General features: G+C 38.6%; 2 protein-coding genes and 1 long non-coding RNA gene across 15 annotated transcripts; 1 reads left to right on the top strand and 2 right to left on the bottom strand.

Annotated features, from left to right (window-relative positions):
• The first annotated feature begins 2,215 nt into the window (after nucleotides 1–2,215).
• LOC108951151 (ATP synthase subunit beta, mitochondrial-like) lies at nucleotides 2,216–10,196 on the top strand. Of its 12 annotated transcripts, none has more exons than XM_065181610.1 (10): nucleotides 2,216–3,155; nucleotides 5,317–5,392; nucleotides 5,907–6,257; nucleotides 6,347–6,524; nucleotides 6,603–6,934; nucleotides 8,405–8,568; nucleotides 8,649–8,700; nucleotides 9,207–9,278; nucleotides 9,370–9,417; nucleotides 9,527–10,196. In XM_065181610.1, the coding sequence occupies exons 1-3, from the start codon at nucleotides 2,685–2,687 to the stop codon at nucleotides 6,038–6,040; spliced, it is 681 nt and encodes a 226-aa protein (XP_065037682.1). In that variant the 5' UTR covers nucleotides 2,216–2,684; the 3' UTR covers nucleotides 6,041–6,257; nucleotides 6,347–6,524; nucleotides 6,603–6,934; nucleotides 8,405–8,568; nucleotides 8,649–8,700; nucleotides 9,207–9,278; nucleotides 9,370–9,417; nucleotides 9,527–10,196. The 12 variants fall into 12 exon arrangements, with proteins under 12 accessions (XP_065037682.1, XP_065037690.1, XP_065037657.1 ...); XM_065181618.1 differs by having other exon boundaries at nucleotides 9,211–9,278; nucleotides 9,365–9,417; XM_065181585.1 differs by having other exon boundaries at nucleotides 9,211–9,278.
• A 360-nt stretch (nucleotides 10,197–10,556) lies between these two features.
• LOC135673004 (uncharacterized) lies at nucleotides 10,557–11,205 on the bottom strand. Its single transcript, XM_065181657.1, has one exon. The coding sequence runs from the start codon at nucleotides 11,151–11,153 to the stop codon at nucleotides 10,692–10,694; it is 462 nt and encodes a 153-aa protein (XP_065037729.1). The 5' UTR covers nucleotides 11,154–11,205; the 3' UTR covers nucleotides 10,557–10,691.
• A 6,280-nt stretch (nucleotides 11,206–17,485) lies between these two features.
• Nucleotides 17,486–19,419, bottom strand: LOC103992201 (uncharacterized). Of its 2 annotated transcripts, none has more exons than XR_672244.3 (3): nucleotides 19,314–19,419; nucleotides 18,131–18,964; nucleotides 17,486–17,876 (listed from the first exon to the last, which is right to left on the bottom strand). It is a non-coding gene; the product is annotated as an uncharacterized LOC103992201 (long non-coding RNA). The 2 variants fall into 2 exon arrangements; XR_010513202.1 differs by having other exon boundaries at nucleotides 18,131–18,261; nucleotides 19,314–19,404.
• Nucleotides 19,420–20,002: the final 583 nt, after the last annotated feature.

Here is a 20,002-nt window from a genome sequence, read left to right on the forward strand (position 1 = left end):
GCTGAAAGAATTCTAAAAAAGAATTATCATTTTAAATAAATCACTAAAATTATTTGGGCGAAGCTAGACAATAAGCAAATCTTTATGATCGATAGTTAAAATCGAATCGCGAGGGTTTATGTATCGATAATTAAGTCGAATCGCGAGGATCTATGTATCAAATCGCTCTTGTCGAGAGTGGACAAACTGTGTTAGTAGTCAAAATTCATATTTTTATTATTATTATTATTTATTAGAAACACAAATGACTCAAAAATTTAAACTTTAATGCCTTAGCCAATGTGAAGTAATTCTTGAACATAAAATCCACTTTTAGGTGCCTTTGTCAACGTCTCACAGGGATAATTATATATTATTTTTATAATTAATTATGATTAATATTTTTAATCTTTATATTTTAAGAAAAATAATATTAAGATTCTTAAGAAATATTTAATCTCAATTCTTCGTTAATTTTGTCGAAAAAAAGAAACACATACAAAAATAACACGAACGAAGAGAATAAAAATATTTTTTTATTATCTTTAAATGATCAATTTTATATAACTTTTAATTTTCTCTTCTCCTTCTCTTTCCAACCTATTCACCCACCATACCTGCTCGCCATCCGCACCCACTCGTCGTCCATCGTTCGCCTGCCACTTCTGTTCAGTTTGATCTCCATCTTGGCATAACTTTTGGAAGATGATGACTGTGACCAATCGATGGGTATTACACAGAAACTATCATGGAAGCCACAATCGATCTGATATCAGTTTGCCTAGTGAACATTGGCCGTGGGACTCCCTTCACCTCTTCGCTAGAGATGAGACCACTCAACCCCACTCTTTATCCTGTTGTGAACGCATCTCTCGGTCTCACTCTCTAGTCGCGGTTTGACATAGGGCGGACAGGTGATTATGTGAGGTCAGTCACATGAGATCCATCAGCATAGCTATTGATCCATTTGAGATTGATCTTTCTTTTCGCCTGATAACATAACAGGTTTCGTTCCGATTCCCATAATGCAATCCATTTGACGACACAAGTCGAAAATCCTGTGGATGATCACTTTGAGGTATCTCATGTCGTCATGAAGACTGTAGTTGTCCCTGTGAACTCCATCAAACCGGAACTCAGTTTGGCGACAGAAACCGGAGGCCTCGATGAATACTATGCAGTCCTACACTCCTCTGAGCTGAAGCCACTGCTCCAGAATGAATCGAGGCAGTTCTTCGTCTACCTCGGAGGAACCTCGCAGAATGATGCCAAACCCTTCACCCCGGACTACCTTTCCCCCAGCGCTGTATACAGCACAAACCCTACTTCAGCGCTGTATCTTATGTTTGTTTCCTTCTGCCATGTTGTTCAATCAGTCGATGCGATGGTGGCAATCAAAGGAACGTATGCTGTGAAGAGGAATTGGATGGGCGATCCATGCATGCCAAAAGCTTATGCTTGGGATGGATCGAATTGTATTGTTGATGTCGCTGGAGTTTCAAGGATCACTGCAGTGTGAGTCTGTAATTTAACATGAAGATAATGTAGCAATTACACAAAAGAAAATATGGATTTTAGGAAGCAAAAGGAATATGGATGAACACAGTAACGGGTTCCACATGTTCTGCAGAAATCTTTCGCACAGAGCATTGACTGGCGAAATATCAACTTTCTTTTGCCAACCTCAGTGAAATCCAATACTAAAAGTGCTTCTTCTGCAGAAGGTGATCAGCTTCGTAGTGATTCTATTGAGGCTTAACATCATGAAGCTACTTGCAGAGATTTGGGAAACAATGAATTGAGTGGTTTAGTACTTTCTTCTCTCCATACAAAATCACATAATGGATCACTTTAAGGTTTATGTTCTTCTCGAAACTTCCTATCTCTCTCTGTTATACGCCTTATCCAAGAACAAAAATGAAATCACGGTGACTCCTTGCCATGAATTATTCATTGCAAATCATCACCAGTTTTCTCCAAAGCTATTAATTGACCTTGAAATCCTTCAAATGGTAGAATGAGGGGCAATAGGAATATTTGTTTCGATGCCACTTCATGCGAAGCAAAGCGATGTCACTAATATATATATATATATATATATATATATATATATATATATATATAACTTTTATACGATGAATTTTTGAAAAAATTTCGGTTAGCATTCTCACTTGTAAAATTTTTTACAGTTTTTTGAAAAAAAAAATTGGCTAAAATGATAATATTATCCCTGCTGGCCACCACGTCGGGCTTGCCTGCCCGTGTCCTCGCCAAGGTGACGACGGCAGCGGCGACGGCCCTCGCCCCCTCCTTCCTAGCCCGTAGCCCCGTCTGCTTACACGTTCATCGCTAACTGCCTATGCCGCGGGCGAGGACGACACGGGCAAGACACGCAGATTCGGCGGAGATCCGTAGAGGCAGGGGCGGATCCGACGGGGCCAACGGGGTCCGCGGAGACGGGGGCCTCTGCCTGCACCACCGCCCTCGCCTCCTTGAATCGCCCCTGCCTCCACGGACCCCGCTGACCCCCATCGGACCCGCCCATGTTTGCCTCGCCCTTGCCATCCTCGCCCGCGGTACATGCAGCCAGCATCGCCACAGATTCGTCAATGCGTTACATTACAAGATCGACGATGTCACCCATCAAAACCCTAGATCTGCTGCCCATCGGTCAATCCCCAGACCCTTGACCTGTCGATCCGGCCATGGCCTCCCGCCGGGTCCTCGCCTCCCTCTTGCGCTCCTCAGTTCGCCGCTCTCCGGCGCCGCGGCCCCCCGCCTCCACCCCTAGGCCCCTGATCTCGACCCGACCCTCTCCGGCTGGATTCCTCCTCTCCCTCGCCGTCGAGTACGCCACCGCAGTTGCTCCCTCTCCTGCCCCATCGACCCCGCCTCCGAGGACCGCTGCCAGTCCCAGCGGCAAGATCACGGACGAGTTCACCGGAGCGGGTGCCATTGGGCAGGTATGCCAGGTGATCGGCGCCGTCGTCGACGTCCGCTTCGACAAGGGATTGCCGCCATTCTTGACGGCTCTCGAGGTGTTGGACAACTCGATCCGGCTTGTCCTGGAGGTGGCACAGCACTTGGGGGAGAACATGGTGAGGATAATCGCTATGGATGAGACAGAGGAGCTCGTTCGTGGGCAGAGGGTGTTGAACACCGGCTCGCCGATCACTGTAAGCCTACCTCTCAAATCTCTTATCTCTGTAGCAATGCCATAATCTGCGGTACAAATTTTGGATATTGTTGATTCCAAATGAATCTGAAACACTTATCCTTGACATTGTAACTGTCGGTTATAATTTTGATGAAACGATAATACGGTTGCCAGTGAGGAGTTCTAGTTGTGTTTGTTTCAGGATATGGAATCAGCATCATAATCAGAATCGGACAGACACAGGAGAGGAAATGGAATCAATGATAGATATTAATGATACTTGTTGGTGTTTAGGTTTGGAGCCTTTTGATATTATTTTTTTCATGGTTCGTCTTACCGATCGGTTAGTCTATGGAAACTCTTTGAAACAAAGTCTTTGAGGCATTACATTAACATAGAGATGCACAACCATTTTTCCATATGTACACATTGGGATCCACGGAGTGAGATTATGGCTCAACTGGGGAAAAAGATAATATGTAACAGGGTAACAAAATGCAAGGTAATAGTTTGTTCCTAATAGGAAAGAGAATATCCTAGCAGTTAAGTCATGTGATTGAAATCAGTATCTGGAATCTTATTCCTTTCAGGAATTGGAATCGGAAAAGGATTTCTCGATGTAAACTATTTAGAATCTTGAATGAACCATTCTGATTGTAGTTCCAGATAAAAAGTTATTTGAAGCAAATTGCCAAACTGGAATCAGGTTAAACCACAATCAGAAAATATTTATGGTTCTGTTGAGCTTATAAATAGTGGAGCTTAATCATCAAAAGTGATCCTTGGCAAATCAAGCATAAAGTGAAGGAAAGAAAAAAAAGAAGGGAAAGAGGAGCCCACAGTTCAGACCAAGCAAAATTTTGAAACATCCAAAGGTGGAATGTGCTCTTTTGTAGTTTAGTGAAGGATCAAGTGAAGTGTGCATTTGATCGATATTTTTGTCTACTTGATCGAGTAACAAAAAAAAAGAACCATTCTATTTATTGTGGATTTTCAGATTGTTTTCTAGAAAAAACTTGAGAAGGTAATTTGTCGGGTTAAGATCTTCATGTTGATCTTGGATTTCTTAGTTAGTACGATATGTATGAGTCTAATGTAATTATTTATAATTGGATCTTGAATTGGTTCAATCCGAATCCAATAATATTCTGTTTGGATCTGAGTTTGAGTCCAATTTTGTTAAGATTTTATCCAGTTGGGTTCCTGTTTAGATCACAATCTAATTCAGGCTTGAGACAGTTAGTAACTACCCTGGGAGCCCTTTTTAGGATATGTAGTACTGCTTAGCGTTGCATCCTCTCCCAAGTTTCCTGTTGGCCAGACTATAAAGATTTCTGTAGGTCAATTTTTTACCATAATTAGATATTGGCTAAAATCCACTATCACATGATGCTCTTCCTAGGGTCCTCTTAGACCTGGACTTCTGTTAATTTTCCAAGTTCTACAGTTGTGCTTATGCAAATAAACACATATCAAAGGGAATCGATCTTGATTTTGATAAGTACATTGTAAGACAAGTTATAACTGCCTGTTAACAGTTAACTAAACAAGATTCCAGATTTGAAGAATATTCGATAAAATGACCAATCATGCAAAATCAAATTAGTCTGATATGAAAGAACATGAAGGCTGTTCTACATGGAATCTATACAATTTATTATTGATTTTTCTCTTAGAATCTTATGTTAAAAATTTCCTTCTCATAATAGAAGTATTAGTTTAATATATATTATAATGGGATAAATTAGTTGAAACTTTTCAGTATCTTGATAATGACCTTAACTACCTCCTACTTATTGTATCTGTTCTTATCTTACTTTTCTTTATCTAGTCTTCTTTCTGCTGCTCCTTTGTGTCCATACTTAAAACAGTATATGTCATGTTATGGCTATGGCAAACACAACTGACATGAAAAATCAGGATTTTATGTTGAAACTCTACATCTTTGAGCATTAGATTTCTACTCCTTTGATGTACAGGACTTTTTTCTTTCATTAACTCTTTAAATTGGATGTTATTCAGAATTCGATCTAGGAATTGATTTCCTAATGTTAGTTATTTTTTCTCCAGTGGCATCTTCAGTATTCTTACTATCTAGGAGCATTCTTTCATTTTACTAGTTTAATATATATGTGGTTGTGTTTGCTTAAACTTCTCTATGACTAAATATTACATTTCAGGTACCTGTTGGTAGGGCCACCCTTGGGAAGATCATGAATGTTATTGGAGAACCAATTGATGAGAAGGGTGAAGTAAGTAAGCTTCCTGTGCTTGATTATCTTTGGTCATGAAAATTAATGTTCATTCAGTAGCATTTCTTATCATTTTTTATATCTTCATTGGTGTTTATGGTTTACTTTTTGTCCCCCTACCTTATTAGAGACCAACGACTTCCTTCCCATTCATTGTGAAGCACCTGCTTTTGTCGAGCAGGCAACAGAACAACAGATCTTTGTTACTGGAATCAAGGTCCAGGCCCTTCTATAATACAGTAAACTGCACTTTGGTTATCATCCTTAGTTTTGACTAGCAATTCTTTTTGTGCACTTCCTGCTACTTGTGTTCCTCTCCTGAAGGTAGTGAATCTTCTTGCACCTTGCCAGAGAGATGGTAAGATTGAACTGTTTGGAGGTGCTGGTGTGGGGAAAACTGTACTTATTATGAAACTGATTAATAATGTTGCCAAGACTCATGTTTGGTCACTCAGTTAATTTTTTTAGCTGATGAGATATCCTTTTAGATTATGCATTTATCAGTTAACCCTATCCAGGTGGTTTCTCTGTCTTTATTGGTGTTGGAGAACATACCTGCGAAGGTAATGACTTGTTCAGGGAAATGATTGAGAGTGGAGTGATTAAGCTTGGAGATAGACGGGTCTGTGACTACTTGGCTTTGTCAACGTAACCATATCTGGTTGTAATGCTGACTTTCAACTTAAATGGCAACATGTGGTCAAGTGAATGAACCTCCTGGTGCTCGTGCTTGTGTTGGCCTCACTGGGTTGACAGTGGCTGAGCATTTCCGAGATGCTGAAGGGCAAGATGTGCTTCTGTTCATTGACAAAATTTTTCAGTTCACCCAAGTGAGTTTTCAGTAATCTGATCTGATCTTTTATAAGCAGGTATAAGTTTTCTGATGCTAAGTTCCTTAGACTTGCTCTTCAAGCCAACTCTGAAGTGTCTGCTTTGCTTGGTCATATTCCCTCTGCAGTTGGTTACCAACCAACATTAGCTACTGATCTTGGAGGACTTCAAGAGCATATCACAACAAAAAAAAGGGTTATATTACCTCTATACAAGCTATTTATGTGCCTGCTGTTGACTTGACTGATCCAGCACCTGCAATTACCTTTGCTCATCTTGATGCCACAACCGTGCTGTCAAGACAGGTTTCTTTTCCCTGGTTTTGATCTTTATGAATGTCTCTTTTGTGTTTTTTGTCTAACATTGATGTGTTTCCTGACTAGATTTCTGAGCTTGGTATTTATCCTGCTGTCGATCCTCTTGATTCTATGTCAAGAATGCTTTCTCCTCACGTATTGGGTGAAGAGCACTACAACACTGCTTGTGGTGTTCGAAACGTCCTCCAGAACAACAAGAATCTTTAGGATCTTATTGCAATTTTGGGAATGAATGAACTTAGTGAAGATGACAAATTAACCGTGGCTTGAGCTAGGAAGATCCAGCGATTTCTGAGCCAGCCTTTCCACGTTGCTGAGGTGGTCACTGGTGTCCTGGGAAGTATGTAGAACTGAAGGAGAGCATTAACAGCTTCCAGGCGATGAAAATGATTTTAAAAGTACTGGTTTATTGCGACTGTTAGGCATTATAGTATCAATAGATTTTGTGAAAAGTTCTGCTGGTTTTAAATATTTACATTTCATTTTGTCAACCCTAAATTTTATGATTCTGAGTTAGAATATATTTGGGACTGGCTCTTAGGGGCTTCGTGTGTAATGCTGTCCCCTCAGTTCCACCCATTAGTTAGTAGATCCTAAATTTTGGTCATTAATTAGTAGGAAATTGCCACTTGAGTTTTCTTTTGGATTAAATAAAACTAGTAAATGTTTTTTTATAATATTAGTTAAGTTGATGATACGAAGCACCATTCTGGTGCCATGCATGACTCTGTACTGAGTTTTTCTGTCATCATTTCTGCAAATACGTGAAATTTCGTTCCCTGGTTTTGCTTATTATTTATGCATATATATAGCATCCAAACACATTTGCAAACTGGTTTTCATTTATGGATAGAAGTTCCATGTAGTATTTCATTACTTTCTTGTTTGAATCAAAAGGAATGTTTGGGGTTCTTATAATAATATCTTCTTTTTGTTATTTATAGTGTATTTTTCGTATGTTTGAGTTCTTCGTCATTTGATTTAGTGGGATAAATATAGACCAACCAGAGAAGCAGAACCATAGACGAAAGGAATGTTTGGGGTTCTTATAATAATATCTTCTTTTTGTTATTTATAGTGTATTTTTCGTATGTTTGAGTTCTTCGTCATTTGATTTAGTGGGATAAATATAGACCAACCAGAGAAGCAGAACCATAGACAATCTTTCCTAGAATCTTTAAGGAAAAACTGAAAATGACCAAAACTCTGACAAAAAAAAAGTAGAGTTCATATTCTGTCAGGTCTTCTACTACAATTATTAGTCAACTAATCGTTGAATGCCAATTCAACTGTCATAGTCTTGGGCCATTTGGAGGATAGTTCATGCTTTACTCATGCAAGGACATCATTTGTTCGGACAAACACAACGAGAAGAATATATATCATATATTTTTCCCCTTTTCTTTTTCTGGCAGCACAGTGTTGGCTTCTATATGAAGCTATTTATAGTACAGGGTGTTGCTTCTCTGCCGTCGAGTTATTAATACACGATATTGCTTCTCTATCATGTTATTCGAACTTGCACTTTGCTGGTGATGACAAATCTAATCAACTATGATATGTTAAATTGCAGATGTGATTATTGTTGTGTTGGTAAGAAGTTTAGGGCTTATGATGCACTGTAATACAATGTCCATGTTATATATATGTATGTATTCCTCTTGGTGATAGATTATGTAGTTTGTATTGAATTTTCTATTGGTTTAATGTAATAACCAAATTATCGAAGAGGTAAGTAAAAAACCTCTTGGTAAAAAGTTTAGGGCGTATTCTCAGGAAGACGTTCAATTTCACTGCTTTTCTATCATGATATATTTTTATATTTTCAGTAAGTACTATTAATGAGTTATTTTCTACTATATTTGCAGGGTGTTATGGATGGGAAGTATTGATGATCTTCCCGAGCAGTCTTTTTACATGGTTGGAGGGGATTGAGGAAGTTACAACCAAGGCTGAAAAAATTGCAAAGGAATCTATCTGCCTCCTAAGCAAGATTTTTATTTATTTACAATAATCCCGCACCGCAAAAAAGGTCCATTTTTTTTTTATCGGAAATACTGTTCCTTTTTTAATATTATTTTTAATGTGCCACTTATGATTGGATTCCTGTAGGTATTTCAATGAATGAACAAACTCCTCCACCGCAATTGCAGGGTTACTTCCGGTAAATAAGTTATCTGGATGTTTCTTTCTTTCTTTGCATTTCGGTCCGTCCTTTTTCTACTGAACTCGTGTTTCTGGTTCATTTACAGAACTTGTGATGTTGGTCACTACTGTGTCCTTTTGTCTAAAATCTTCTCTTCTTCTTCTCTCTCTCGCTGTGGTTTCGTGCCCACTCATGATTACCTTTCTTTTGAAATATAGACAATTTAATAGGTTATTCTTAAGTTTGCATAACTGGTGGATGAAATGTTGTTTGATTGTCTCAAAGAGGTATGAGATGATATCTTGTTTTGCTTTCTCCTCTAAAGCACATCCCAGTATGATATTCCACAACTTGATTTGCTTAATTTAGTGTAGTATCTATTTCTTGACCAATTGTTAGTATGCTTAAATTTCTGCTCCATTTTTTTCTTTTGTGCTTCTAGCTAGCGTGGTATACGAGGTAAATCTTCTTTCGCTCTGGATGATTTTAACTTTATTTTATTTTATTTTTTGTTAATCTTTAAGCCAGGTTTATAGACCATCTTCTATTAGGTGGCGGCTACTGCATGCGCCAGACGTCAAGTCAATGAATTGAAGGTTCGATTTCTACCCCAGTAATATGAGTAGGATGATGAAGTCAAATTATCGTGACATGTAATGATCTTACGTTAGAGTATTTATAGCGCAGTACAAGCAGCAGTTACTACTTAAACATCAGAGTCGGCATTGTCTCGAGGTAAAATGCATTTACGCAGCTTATACGCCGACGACGTGGTCAGTAGTTTTCTCATGGGTCTATCTTCTTGTATTAATCGTGCACATAATGACTATTACAATTTTGGGAGGTACGGCGTCGGAGGTGGATGATTCGGAGTAAAGGCTTAATTGCTTCTTCCGGTACCCATCCCACATCAATCGCGTCGACGTGAAGGCGACTTGGCTTTATCGATACCATCACTCCATGGAAAAGATGCATTGAACCTGAGCCATTGTGGTGGGGCTACCGGTTCTGGAGCTGGTAAACATGTGAAGACAAAACATGCACTATGTTCAGCAGTGCCGACAAAGAAGAACGCCCGATCCGTCTTATTACCTCAAAGCGGGTTCAGTCACAGCGGAGGAAGATTCGGCAGCACTGTCGGACTTGTGAATGATTGCGACTCATCCGCGTAGACTCGGATTTGTCTCGCGTCGATGGCGGAAGCTATGAACGAGCGTGTGGGGGCAGCGTGCTCTGTTTCCGCTTCGTTCTATTCAGTGGTGAGGAACAGATTAGGTCTGCCAGCCTAATCCCGTTACGTCTCGAGTGTTCCTGCCAAGGTAGTGCGGTCCTATCACGAAACGCCCGAAGCCAGTCAAAAATTATAGTTTGTTCAATGTATGGTCGATCAATGATTAGGACTGCACACGAGATTTTGATTTGGCGTAGAACAAGGGCCACTTGCCTAGTGGAATGTACTGTTACGATATTAAGAACGCAGCTATCAATGGATGCTGGAATGATTTGAGGTTTGAGTTCCTTCTTTTCTTCAGGAGGTATCCAAGAAGCTATGGGTTGGATTCTCTCCCAACTGCACTACTCTGACACGGCACCAATTTGTCATTAGCGAATCCAGGCTTTATTTAACTATTACAGTCTCAGTTCGGAGACAGATACAGTATCTTCCACCGTCATGCAGTCCTAGGATCCACATCATCCTCTAGCGAGAGAGCTCCGGTTTATGGTTTCTCATGTTTAACTTGAGCAGTGATTGTGATAGGAACGTATAGGTTGATCCACAAGTCTGACAATCTTGTATTCGCGATGAATAAGGTCGTTTGCACATGGCTTAATGATAAAGAATGCTAAGGCGCCGCTCGAGTCACAAATAATAATTGTTGAGAGACCACCAATAATTAGCGTTTGCTGAAGCATTCGATCGTATACATGGCAGGATGAAAGAATAAAAATATGCTACAGATGCGTCAAACTAAGACTCGTAGGACACAGATGGAACACGAAAACCTCGATCAACCGAGGTGCGTTCCGGCCAGGATCGAGTTCGCGGCCGCCATCAGATGGAAGGCGATGAAGATGGCAGACGTGGGCACGCTTAGCACGACGACGGCGATCATCCCGATAGCCAAGCTGGGCCGTGTGTCCATCAGCAGCGTCTGCAGAAGGCACAGGATCTCGCACACGTCGGCGTGGTAGCTGGTGTAGTACCGCTTCTCCCAGTCCATCCATTCCGACGGCGACTCGTAATTGGTCTCCGCCATCTTCATCTCGTGGATCCTCTTCCTCAGCACGATCATGCTCTGGTCCACCAGCCCGCCGCCGCTGTACTCCCAACCGTAGGCGCGTCTCCTCGAGGCCGCGGATTTGATCGAACTCGGCCGGTTTGGAAGCCGCGGCCCAGCTTGCCGGCTCGGCAGTCGGGCCGGGAACGACGAAGGGTGGCGGGATGGGGGGGAGACGATGGAAGCAGACATTGTGCTCGTTGGGAAGAAGAAGTCGAGACGAGATATGAGAAGGCATCGGGAGATTGGGTGGATTTATAACAGCGGAGACGGCATGTGAAACGGAATCTTGGGCGGGTAATTAACGGTCGACAGCCCGTGGGCGGGGCACGTGTCGGTTGTGTATCATCTTGGAGCGGGACAAAGGCCGGACGTATGAGTCACTGAAGGAGGAGGTCAACACGTGTCGGTGTCGCCGCACCGTTCGCCGACTTAAATTGGGTTTCTGTTTTCTTCCTTTAATTATTCCGGTGCGACGACTTGGCAAGAACGTCGGTCATCGGAGATCTCATTCTACAGACACGAGGAAGTTATTAGGTAGCTTCCGTTGATGGATGACAACAACGAGATGATGATCATCGCTTTCGACGCTGCATAGATGATGGCTTCAGTCACGGTTTAAGAGAGCGACTCGATCATCCCTGCCATCGGTCGACAGCCCGAGACCTTCGATCAAAAGGAACTCCTCCTGATTTCAACGGTCTCTTGGGACGCTGCGATGATTCGAGTTCCTTAGCGTGTGCTTCCATGGAGGACGGAGCCCACTTTGTGCTCCCGTGAGTGGGAAACCGCCAATCATGTCCGAGACTGTGAGCCCAGAAAACTCGGACTCCACCAACGGTGACAGATGCACGCGTGCGTTCCAGCGAGGTGTGAGCGGAGAAAGAAACGCATCGTGAAGGCAACTCGGTGGATCCTGGGAGGGACCATCACAGGCACGTCGATGTCACTCTGATGCAGTGCTGAGGCAACAAGTAATGGCCACAGGTGAACTCTTCGAAGGCGACGACGTGGCAAACGACGGTGTGGGTCATTGGTGGATGTCTCGGAGCGCTGAGTGCTGAGCCAACCAGTGCTGGCCAGGTGAACCGTTCGACGGCGACGTCGTGGGCAACCTCGGTGAGGGTCACTGGGACGTCTCTGAGCCCAACTCAGGCCTCCATCTATAACGGGCTCTGTTCCCAAGAAATCCTCAGCTACCGGATGGCATTTGGTACGCCAAACGCCCGTTCGATTTCGGCCGAGGCTGACCAAACTCGGCTTGTTCTTCTCGTCTCCTCTTCCTTGTCTCTATCATCATCATCATCTCTCTATACACATAAGGGGGAGAAAGAAGGATTATACATTTCTGATTCCTAACCTTGAACCGATTTGACAGGGAAAGAAGATTGAACACGGAAGACCTCATTGATCTGTCAAAATCTTATCACAGTCCAAATCTAACGTAGATTGGAAACCACTGCGTACGCTAAACCTCCATGTCAAAGCTATTTCTTTAAAATGCACATCCGTGTACTAACTAGATTGAGGATTTGATGTGAAAATTTCTGGTGTCATGCGGGAAATTCTTGGGCAAGGCAAGTGGTGTTGGATGGAGACAAGCTGTAGTGGTGGACTCCTTACGCCATGGAACTATTCTCAATGGCAGCTTCATGTGTCAATTGTTGAGCTTTGCACGCTGTTCCTCCCACAGTTGGATGATGGTGACATTCTAACGCGTCAGTCCTTTCAACTATGTGACCTACCGGAAGACCAAGGCCACAATCCAAACTAAAACCATGCACGGAAGACCCACACAAGCCCCACCACTGTTTGCTTAAGACCGCTGGGGGAAAGAATGAGTTGGTCATCGTCTTCCTGGGCCATTGATTTGATTGCTTGAACTAAAAAGCTAAACGCACACACTATTTCTTGGATGTGTTTTGCGTCTAGCAACAGTTCTCATGCATGCCGTGCTTGTGGGTCACTAATTGGTGGACTTATCAGAGGTTTGGATTTGATGCATCGCTTGCCGCATGGCATCCACACTGCCATTGGAATATTAACATGCAACACATCAAGCATCAGAACTCTTGCTTCAAACTCCAGTGGATTCTTTTGGATCGGCCTGCAATTGCCGGCTTTTGATTTATCTTTTACCCCTCTCGCAACATCATAGTGGCCATTCTTGGTTTATATAACCAACCGTGGCATCCACGTGGAGTTGGGTTGATAGAAGAGATCATCCATGATAAAGTTAGAGATATGAATTATTCTTATAATAATAATTTTTTAATCACGAGTTACTTATAGAACTATTTAGAACATGAATAGAATTATCTAGAATATGATAACTATCTAAGATTATCTATGAATCAATTCTCAATATTTTTTTGTTTATTTATAGTTACATATATCAATTTGAAATATGAAATAAATATATTTTTGAAATAAAAAAGACTTAGTGATAATATATGTAACTTGTTCATTCGTGTTACAATACTTCATCGTTGTAATTCTACTTACTATAAAATCCTAAGCAAAATGATAGTGTATCTCTATATGCTTCGTTCTTCCATGAAAGGTTAAATTGTTTGTCATTGCAATTGTGACTTTATTGTCATAAAATATTTTATATACTTTTTTTTTATAAAAATCTTCGAAAAGTCTTCTAAACCAAATTACTTGACAGGTTGATGATGTTGCAGCTATATATTTTGCTTTTAATGTTAACAATATAGTTATTATTTGCTTCTTTTAACTCTAAGATATAGCTCTTGATCTAAGATTGAAAATGTTTCATGAAGTACTCTTTTTATCGCCAAAGCTTTTACCCAATTACTATTAGTGAAACAAAATAATTTATATTTAAAATATAAAAAATTCAAATGTTATAATATATAATTTTAGTAATATAACATAGGATTATTTTAATAATTTTAGGATGATGCTTGCTTAGATCATGTAAAATCTTGGATATTGCACTAATAAGAAAAGTAATATCCAATCGAGTATGAGTTAGATAAATCAAACATCTAACCGAACTTATGTAATATCTTGTATTTGTCAAACATGTATCAACTTCAAGTTTTAATTTTTCATCTACATTTATGGGTATTGTTGTAACTTTGTAAGTAATCAACTTTTAAAATAGATCTATTGCATATTTTCTTTATAAAATAAATTTTTTTTATCTAATTCTTATTTCACTTTCAACCCAAGAAAATAATACAGCAAACCCTAATCTAACATTTCAAATTTATTCATCATGTATTTCTTAAATTTTACCATAAGAGAATTAGATGAATATATATAATATCATCAATATAAATAGAAATAATAAGAAGGTTATGTTTATCTTTATTTTTTAAATAAAGAATAGATTTATTATTGCTCATCTTACGTCTATTTTGATGAAAATAAGAATTAATTTTTCTATATCATGCATGCCTTAAAGCTTGTTTAAGCCCATAAAGAGTTTTCTTTAGCTTATACATCATTTTTTTCATGTTTTTTAACTAAAAAATATTTAGGTTGAGTTTAAAAAAATATCTTCTTATAAATCTCTATTTTAAAAAAATAGATTTTATATCAAATTGATAAACATGCCAACTCAAGTGAATGACTAAAACCAATGAGTTTCTCAAGATTTCAAATCTAATAACTAGAGAAAAAGTATCATAAAAATTAATATTTTATTACTATAAATATCCTTTTGCTATAAGTTAGAGCCTTGTGCTTTTAGATACTTTTATTATACTTTATTTTGAATACTCATTTCCTCCTTCATTGTCTTTCGTCATTTCTATTTTTCAACTTCTTTCTCAAAAGCTAATAGGATCTGAAATAAATAAAATAAATATTAAATCATAAATTTTTATCAGTAATCTGAATTTTCCTGAAGGGGTTTCATCTAAGGAATCATATGATGAATCTAGACTACTATTGGGTGAGGATGATGATGAAATTATTGGAGTAAGATCTATCATTTGATTTTGTAGAGTGTTAGAATCTGAATTTATTTTTCACCTTCATTGTTCTTCGAATTTCAACTTATCTTTTCATTAAACATAATATTCCTATTAATAATAATTTTACCAACATAATATTCCTGTTAATAATAACTTTACCAACATAATATTCTTGTTAATAATAACTTTGCCACTAACAAGATTATGTAATCGATATGCTTTAGATCGTAAGGAATAATCAATTAAAATATATTTTTTAGATTTTTCATCAAGCTTATGATGATTTTATAAATTTTCTAAAGCATAATCAATATAATAAAAAATTTCTTAAATGACTTGTACTTGGCTTCGCATCATACCAAGCTTTAAAAGAAGTTTGATTTATAATAGTCTTTGTTGGTAAAATATTCAATAAATAAACTATTGTTACAACTACTTTGAAACTAATTTGAAAGATGATTTCTCTTGAGCAAACTTTTTGTCATTGCAATGATAGTCCAATTCTTGCTTTCAACTATATCATTTTACTTCGGTTTTATATACGATGCTATCAATTTCCTATGAATATTATTTTCTTCATAAAAAAGAATTAAACTCATTAAATAATAATTCACCATCTATGTTTGAATTATCTTTATGCATATATTATTTTACAGTTTCAGAAAATATATCCAACTAATGCGGTTATAATTATTAGTAAATAAAAAATATTAATTTTTACTAAATGATTTTATATTTATAGATCCACATAAATAAGCATGAATTAATTCAAGATAATTAGATGCTCTATGTACTTTTTCAATAGGAAATGATTTCTTACTTATCATGTATCATTTACTTGTATAAGTGTATTAATTTTAGGCAATTTAAAAAATATTTATTTTTATTTAACAACTTTAAACTCTTAATATTATGGAGTCCATATCGTAAATGTCACAAATTAAACTCATTCTTTTGAGTTGCAATAAGAGTATTCTTTTGAGTTATGCAAACATTTACTGTAATCAAATAAAAATCTTCATATTTAATAGTACATGAATTATCATCATTCATCAATTGTCCAATGCTCAACAAGTTATATGATTAACTATGAGTAAAGAAAATATTATCAAAGTACTTTACCTTCCCTCGACTTATTTTCATCTTAATTGTTCCTTTTTTCTTCCGTTTGGATTTGTGTGTTATCTCATATTCTAACTTTTAATTTATGAACTTCATCAAAATCTCTCAATATTAAATATTAATCTTATGCTTGACATATGATTAGAACATCCACTATTCAAAAGTTAAATATCATTAACTTATGAATGAGTCATAAATAACTTATTATTTTCTTTATTTTCTCCATATGCTTACTTATTTTTTCCAACAATATGCTCTTATATGACTAAACTTTTTATAATAATGATGTTGAATTTTACTCTTATAATTTTTTTAATTATAATTTGATTGCTTGTGTTCATCATGCTCATCAAAGTATCATCTTCCTCTTCTTCTTCCATTTCCTCTACCATAAAATCCCCCTCTGCCATGCCCTCTTCTTGTTTTTTTATTTCTCTTCTTTTGAAGAAAAAGACTCTCCCTTAACTTGAAATATTTATTCTTTATTTTTCTCAAGTGACACGTTCAACATTGTTTTACGTGCTCGTAAGGAACTCATTAGTTTATCAAATGAAAAGGTAGATAAATCTTTTGACTTCTCAATGACAATAACAACATGATCAAATTTTAAAATTAAACTTCTCAAAATTTTTACGATAATAATATGATCATGAAGATATTCACTATAGGATTTCATTTGATTAAGAATTTCAGTCACTCAAGAAAGAAAATCTTACACTGATTCATTACTTTTCATGAACAAAATTTCATCAAACTCATGACGAAAGGTTTGAAGTTTTATCATAATCACTTTCGATGAGCCTTGATATTCATTTTGAAGCATCAATCAAGCTTGTCTTGAGATTATAACTATAAGTATTGAGAAGATTATCTCATGTACATCTATAAATTCATTCTCTATTAAGTCTTAAAGATCTTGAAATTTAAATAGAGTTTTCATCTTAATACTTTAAAATTCATAACATTTGTCGAAGAATAAAAGAATAAGAGATTTGAGTTATGAAATTACCATTGAAAGTCATAATACTCATAAGTGCGCACCATTTACTTCATAAACTATAATCTTATTTATAGAACCTAATAATAACTACCTCACCGTCTCATGTCCCCCATGAATAAGTTAAATATAGAAACTACTCTCATGACAATAATTTCTTAGATCATAGGTTACTTACATAGAACTACTTAGAATATAACTAGAATGATAACTACCTAAGATAATTATCTATGAATCGATTTTTAATATCACCGTCATCAAATTCGATAGCACGTACCTTCATAAGCCCATTGCTGCACCAGTGATCATCCTTGCGTCGATTTAGATCTATGATGTGGTCATCGACTTTTCCAAGTCAAACACCTCAACGATTTTATGAGTTCCATAGCATGTAGCCCATCGCCACATCAGTGATCATCCTCGCATCGATTTAGATCTATGATGTGGTCATCGACTTCTCCAAGTCAAACACCTCAACGATTTTATTGACTAACAACGCACCATATTCGTACCCTAACAAAACTCCGACGAGCACCCTCAACAGCAAGGTGATGAAGTTCATCCTATCATCGAAGAAGACTATGAATGAACCGAGGATACCGTCAAGCTTAATCAAAACTATTTGGTAGTGGACGAGAGGAAGGCGATGGTGACGAGGTACATCGTGATGTATGACTACACAGAGCGCGACGAGCAACCCGACACACCTGTACATCAACGGGAAGAGATTCAAAGACCCAACGACGAAGATGCTGAAATCGAGGAACACCGAGGTGTGGGAGGTGATCAGAAGATCAGCGCGGTGGAGTGCAACATGCAACGTTGATTTATGGTCATCGATCCAAGCTGCAACATTGATCCAAGCAATAGATGTGAAGGAGACGAATTACGTATAAACTTCCTGTAATCGTATTAGATGTTGATGTGTCTCGATTTATGGGCTTCACTCTCTCTTCATCCCCGACCATGTAAAAGCTGTTGTTACTGCTTTGGTGATCCTACTAAGACTGTGGTCGAAGCACATAGGAAGTGCTGCTGTCCGAAGACATTAGAACAATGGAAGCATAATTAGACTGTCTGTGGTTGCACTAACCCCATACCTTCGTTCGACATGTAGCCATCGAAGAGCAGTCTCGTTGATTCGAAATGGCACGATGCCTAACCCGGCAAACAGGTGGCGCAGGTGATGAACACTCGCAGGGCAATGTCAGACGTAACCCGGCTCGGCCTTCTGCATCAAACCGATCATTAATATGGGACTAACCTACCTTTGGAAATTTTGTAGAAATATGCATCCTCATATCACATTATTAATTAAAATTATTTACAATTAATCATAATTTTAATTAAAAAAAAAATAAAAATAAAAAAAATTATTTGCTAGCCTAATGATAGATCCTAATCCATACAAGATAGAACTATGTGACATGTGGACCATAGTACTAATATTTCAAATATTGGTTTGATGATTATATATTAAGAAAAGGGATATGACTCAAATCTATATATAGGTACGCAATTGGTGTAGGTGGGAATGACAGATATTTGACTTTGGGGTTGACTAGTTTAGATGATAATAAGCCCTCTCTCTCTCTCTCTCGTCGCCGACTGGCTTATGGCGTCGGATACCCTGACGGAGTACGAGCGCCGGCGGCTGGAGAACATCCGCAGTAACCGACGAGATGATGGCCTCCCTCATGCTCGGCCGCAAGGTCTCCGACCTAGCCGCCACACTCAAGCGCACCCCCTCCGACACCTAGATGATAAAAACCTTGATAATAGGTCATCGTAAAATCCTGGATTCAAATCTCTATCTTCATCGTGTAGTTAGGTTATCCGAGAAGCAGCTGATGCCACTGCTGTGCCTGGGTTACGTCTACCACTGCCATGTGAGTCCTCACTTCCTTTTCCTACCCATCGCGGAGCTCGTTTATCTGTTGGACACGATGGAATGGCATGGTCACGAACAAGCATGAATAGAACGCTGAGCAAGCACAGAACACGCCATCAAAGAGTGCGCTATAAAGAATTAACTAAACACTGCAGATCGGAAAGGACATGTGTTCCTTTTCTACCGTCAGTGTATGTGCGTGACACAGAAAGTTGAGCAAATCCATGCATCACTGCGAGATGAAAACACGTAGAATGTGTTTTATGTATTACTACTTACAACACATAACCTTCGATTAGTGCACGATTTATATGTTAAGAACTTTGTCTACAGGCTTTTATATAGGTAGGATGGGGGCATGTACATGTGGGGGTAAAGAGACTAAGACTTACATACTGGCCGAGTCCTCCAGCTGCGAAATGGACTTCGTGTCTAAGGTTTCAGCAACTCCATTCGCAAGGCGGATTCCATATCGGTTTTGATGGAATTGGGATCCATATATAGTAGTAACGTATACACACACACATTCACAGGCAGGCAGCTGCGGTACATCTTTCCCAGTTGTACTCCTCCTCCACGCCTTGTACTGCATGCAACAGTGGAGGACGAACATTAGTAGTACTGCATGTCTCGTGTCATAAGTTGATAGTACACGATCGGTTGCAGGGAGGGACTGATACATGTAATTACTCGTTGACCGAATCAAGGAGCGCCTCCTATTAAACCAGTAATTATTACCAATTCTATCAGCCATATCCATCGGAATTATGCCATTCACGCAAGTGGTTGCTCGATTACTATTGACAGAATAGGGGGGTCAGCATCTGTCGTACTACTACTACTACTACTACTACTACTACTACTACTACTACTACTACATGTCCATGTGGTGGTAGCACCGGTACTTTGGGATGTGAATCTTAATTTGCATGTATAACACAGCACGGATCATTCAGGTCATGTGCCAGCATAATCGTATGGTCTCAGCTTGATCAAGCATATTGGGTTGGTAAGGTCTTGTCCGGTAGAGTCCATGTTTTGGCTTCGTGCATCACATTTGAGATTATATAAGGATCGATGA

The sequence above is a fragment of the Musa acuminata genome, chromosome BXJ1-1, assembly GCF_036884655.1.
Source record: "Musa acuminata AAA Group cultivar baxijiao chromosome BXJ1-1, Cavendish_Baxijiao_AAA, whole genome shotgun sequence".
Classification (NCBI taxonomy): domain Eukaryota; kingdom Viridiplantae; phylum Streptophyta; class Magnoliopsida; order Zingiberales; family Musaceae; genus Musa; species Musa acuminata.

Excerpts from the sequence above, each read along its gene's own strand:
- LOC108951151 (XM_018825259.2), top strand. The coding sequence starts at position 2,685 with ATGGCCTCCCGCCGGGTCCTCGCCTCCCTCTTGCGCTCCTCAGTTCGC. Across the intron at positions 3,156-5,316 it reads ACACCGGCTCGCCGATCACT|GTACCTGTTGGTAGGGCCAC; the intron begins GTAAGCCTACCT and ends ATTACATTTCAG. Across the intron at positions 5,389-5,516 it reads CAATTGATGAGAAGGGTGAA|AGACCAACGACTTCCTTCCC; the intron begins GTAAGTAAGCTT and ends CTACCTTATTAG.
- LOC135673004 (XM_065181657.1), bottom strand. The coding sequence starts at position 11,153 with ATGTCTGCTTCCATCGTCTCCCCCCCATCCCGCCACCCTTCGTCGTTC.